This window comes from Bison bison, unplaced genomic scaffold (assembly GCF_000754665.1).
Source record: "Bison bison bison isolate TAMUID 2011002044 unplaced genomic scaffold, Bison_UMD1.0 scf7180017864067, whole genome shotgun sequence".
Taxonomy (NCBI): Eukaryota; Metazoa; Chordata; class Mammalia; order Artiodactyla; family Bovidae; genus Bison; species Bison bison.
The window spans coordinates 375,072-378,737 of record NW_011494639.1 but is presented as its reverse complement, the minus strand read 5'-3'; the positions used below and the strand labels follow the sequence as shown (position 1 = coordinate 378,737).

Genomic DNA, 3,666 nt, shown 5'->3' with positions numbered 1-3,666 from the left:
GACCAAGGACTTAAAGCCCTGCTTGTGGTCCCTTCCAGACCTCGTGCTCATCTTTTTCTCCCTTGCCCAGAGTTCCTGCTTGGGGGAGGAAAGGGAAGCTCTGCACCCCCTGAGTCAGATTTAGCATTCTGATCACCCTTTACTGAGCATAAGCTAAGCACGCAGCACTTTGATGAAGACGTTGTATGTATCATCTCAGTAAAGTACCCAACAGAGCTGTGAAGTAGGTCTTACTATCATCCCCTTTTTACTGAGGAGGCCATGAAGCAGAGATGCCAAGTGACTTACCAGGGACACACAGCTAGCAGGGCGCTGAACTGGAACGTGAATACTGAGAGTCTGGTCACAGCGCTGCAGACTCTGGCCTGAGGGGGAACAAGTGTGCAGGCCCCAAACTCAGCTTGAGAGCAGAGGCCAGAGCAGGCTTCGTTAGAAGAGGAGCAGGGCAGCAGCAGGGGACACCCATCCTCTCCGGGGTCCTGGGGTCGGGGGACGGACAGGCGGGTCTTTGCTGAGCCCCCCACCAAGGAGCCTGTCCTCTCTATGGCAGATACTATGCAGACATCGCCAAGCTCCCCGCCATCAGTGACCAGGACATGAACGCCTACCTCGCCGAGCAGTCCCGTCTGCACGCCGTGGAGTTCAACATGCTGAGTGCCCTCAATGAGATCTACTCGTACGTCAGCAAGTACAGCGAAGAGGTGAGACAGAAACCCGCACGGAGAGGGCCAGGCAGGTCAACCAGAAAGCCAGGCTCCATCCTTAAACAACAGCAATGGGTGGCAATTCCGAAAACATTCACAGAGTCAAAAAGTCACCCGCTCTTCCTTTGGAAGGCAACCTATCCTCTCCTGATTCATCCTGTGCTTTCTTAAACCTTATTTTGGCTGGTCTTCACTGTTAATGCAGTTCAGTTCAGTTCAGTTGCTCAGTCGTGTCCAACTCTTTGTGACCCCATGAATCGCAGCATGCCAGGCCTCCCTGTCCATCACCAACTCCCAGAGTTCATTCAAACTCAGGTCCATTGAGTCGGTGATGCCATCCAGCCATCTCATCCTCTGTTGTCCCCTTCTCCTCCTGCCCCCAATCCCTCCCAGCATCAGGGTCTTTTCCAATGAGTCAACTCTTCACATGAGGTGGCCAAAGTATTGGAGTTTCAGCTTCAGCATCAGTCCTTCCAATGAACACCCAGGGATGATCTCCTTTAGGATGGACTGGTTGGATCTCCTTGCAGTCCAAGGGACCCTCAAGAGTCTTCTCCAACACCACAGTTCAAAAGCATCAATTCTTTGGCGCTCAGCCCTCTTCACAGTCCAACTCTCACATCCATACATGACCACTGGAAAAACCATAGCCTTGACTAGACAGACCTTTGTTGGCAAAGTAATGTCTCTGCTTTTTAATATGCTCTTTAGGTTGGTCATAACTTTCCTTCCAAGGAGTAAGCGTCTTTTGATTTCATGGCTAGAGTCACCATCTGCAGTGATTTGGGAGCCCCCAAAAAAGTCTGACACTGTTTCCACTGTTTCCCCATCTATTTGCCATGAAGTGATGGGACCGGATGCCATGATCTTAGTTTTCTGAATGTTGAGCTTTAAGCCAACTTTTTCACTCTCCTCTTTCACTTTCATCAAGAGGCTTTTTAGTTCCTCTTCACATTCTGCCATAAGCGTGGTATCATCTGCATATCTGAGGTTATTAATATTTCTCCCGGCAATCTTGATTCCAGCTTGTGCTTCATTCAGCCCAGCGTTTCTCATGATGTACTCTGCATATAAGTTAAATAAGTAGGGTGACAATATACAGCCCTGATGTACTCCTTTTCCTATTTGGAACCAGTCTGTTGTTCCATGTCGAGTTCTAACTGTTGCTTCCTGACCTGCATATAGGTTTCTCAAGAGACAGGTCAGGTGGTCTGGTAGTACCATCTCTTTCAGAATTTTCCACAGTTTGTTGTGATCCACAGTCAAAGGCTTTGGCATAGTCAAAAAAGCAGAAATAGATGTTTTTCTGGAACTCTCTTGCTTTTGCGATGATCCAGCAGATGTTGGCAATTTGATCTCTGGTTCCTCTGCCTTTTCTAAAACCAGCTTGAACATCTGGAAGTTCACGGTTCATGTATTGCTGAAGCCTGGCTTGGAGAATTTTGAGCATTATTTTGCTAGCGTGTGAGATGAGTACAATTGTGTGGTAGTTTGAGCATTCTTTGGCATTGCCTTTCTTTGGGATTGGAATGAATACTGACCTTTTCCAGTCCTGTGGCCACTGCTGAGTTTTCCAAATTTGCTGGCATATTGAGTGCAGCACTTTCATAGCATCATCTTTCAGGATTTGAAATAGCTCAACTGAATTCCATCACCTCCACTAGCTTTGTTCATAGTGATGCTTTCTAAGCCCACTTGACTTCACATTCCAGGATGTCTGGCTCTAGGTCAGTGATCACACCATGGTGATTATCTTGGTCGTGAAGATCTTTTTTAATACGTAACACTTTTATTAAATATTATCATTGTTGCCCGGATCAAAGTAGATGATGAATTTCATCCCTTCTGAAACAGCAAATCAGACTATTCTTTGCAGTTGGGCAGAAGCTGTCAGTTGAAATATTTCAGACAGACAGGTGGACATGGCTAGATCCTGAAGAAGACAACTTCAGGACAACACGTCATGCATCAGCATCGTACCTGAACACAGTAATAGTCATAGCTAACACTTACACAGCACTTCCTGTATGCCAAATGTTTTAAAAGCTTTAGATAAATACATGCATACACACACATACGTATATCATACACCTGTTCAGGTGATCATCTGCGTTATTTAGAGTTGTGCTCGTTGGGCAGGATAGAAAGGCAGATGGAAGGATGAAGGATGTGGGGAAAGCCATCTCGCATGCTGAATGCTGAGCCTGCCCACCTTTGTTTTCATCCCACAGCTCATCGGGGCACTGGAGCAGGACGAGCAGGCGCGGCGCCAGCGGCTGGCGTACAAGGTGGAACAGCTCATCAACGCCATGTCCATTGAGAGCTGAGAGATGGAGCCTCCCATTCCTGGGAAGAGGGACCCGCAAAAGCTGTCACACTGGGCGTCTCAGAAGGAAAGACAAGTGAAGGGGGTCAGGCCCCAGAGCTTGCTGTCCCCTGAGACCCTAACCCCGGGGAGAGGGGAGGGCCCCTCTCCCCACGCCAGCCAAGTTTCGTCCCAGCCGGTCCCTGCAGGGAGAGACCAGGGGCAGCGCAGCCACGCACGACGAGAGGGACGCAGGGGCCCGGACAAGGTGGTTCTTCAAGCCGAGAGGCGCAACTGAGCACGGTTCTGCCTCTGTGACTGCTGCTTTGCATGAAAACTCATTTGATGTATATTGGGGAAATAATGAGAACTTTATTTAATTTTTTTTTAAGAAAAAGGAAAACCAGAAATAAAACAAAAAGCCTCCCTGTTCATCCCGTCCAACTTTCATTTAATTCTGCTTTCTGTCCCCTTCCTTCTTTTGCCCCCATCCCTCCCTCCTCGCACAACTCCTGGTTCCCAACAACTGGAAAAAAAGCCTACAAAGAGATGCTGAGAGAAATTGATTGTTTCCTTGCCCTTGAAACCTTCTTTGTCTAAGAAGTGAGGAGGAGAAGAATGAGCATACATTGGCACCAAACGCTCCGAAGGAAGACC

At 48.1% G+C, this 3,666-nt stretch overlaps 1 protein-coding gene across 1 annotated transcript in view; it reads left to right on the top strand.

Moving 5' to 3' along the window:
- PLXNA2 (plexin A2) overlaps positions 1-3,443 on the top strand; it is a 235,023-nt gene extending 231,580 nt beyond the window's left edge. Inside the window, exons 34-35 of the mRNA XM_010836877.1 lie at positions 549-701; positions 2,936-3,443. Coding sequence (XP_010835179.1) covers positions 549-701; positions 2,936-3,031 — 249 coding nt within the window. The 3' untranslated portion in view covers positions 3,032-3,443. The remainder of the gene's footprint in view (positions 1-548; positions 702-2,935) is intronic.
- Positions 3,444-3,666: the final 223 nt, after the last annotated feature.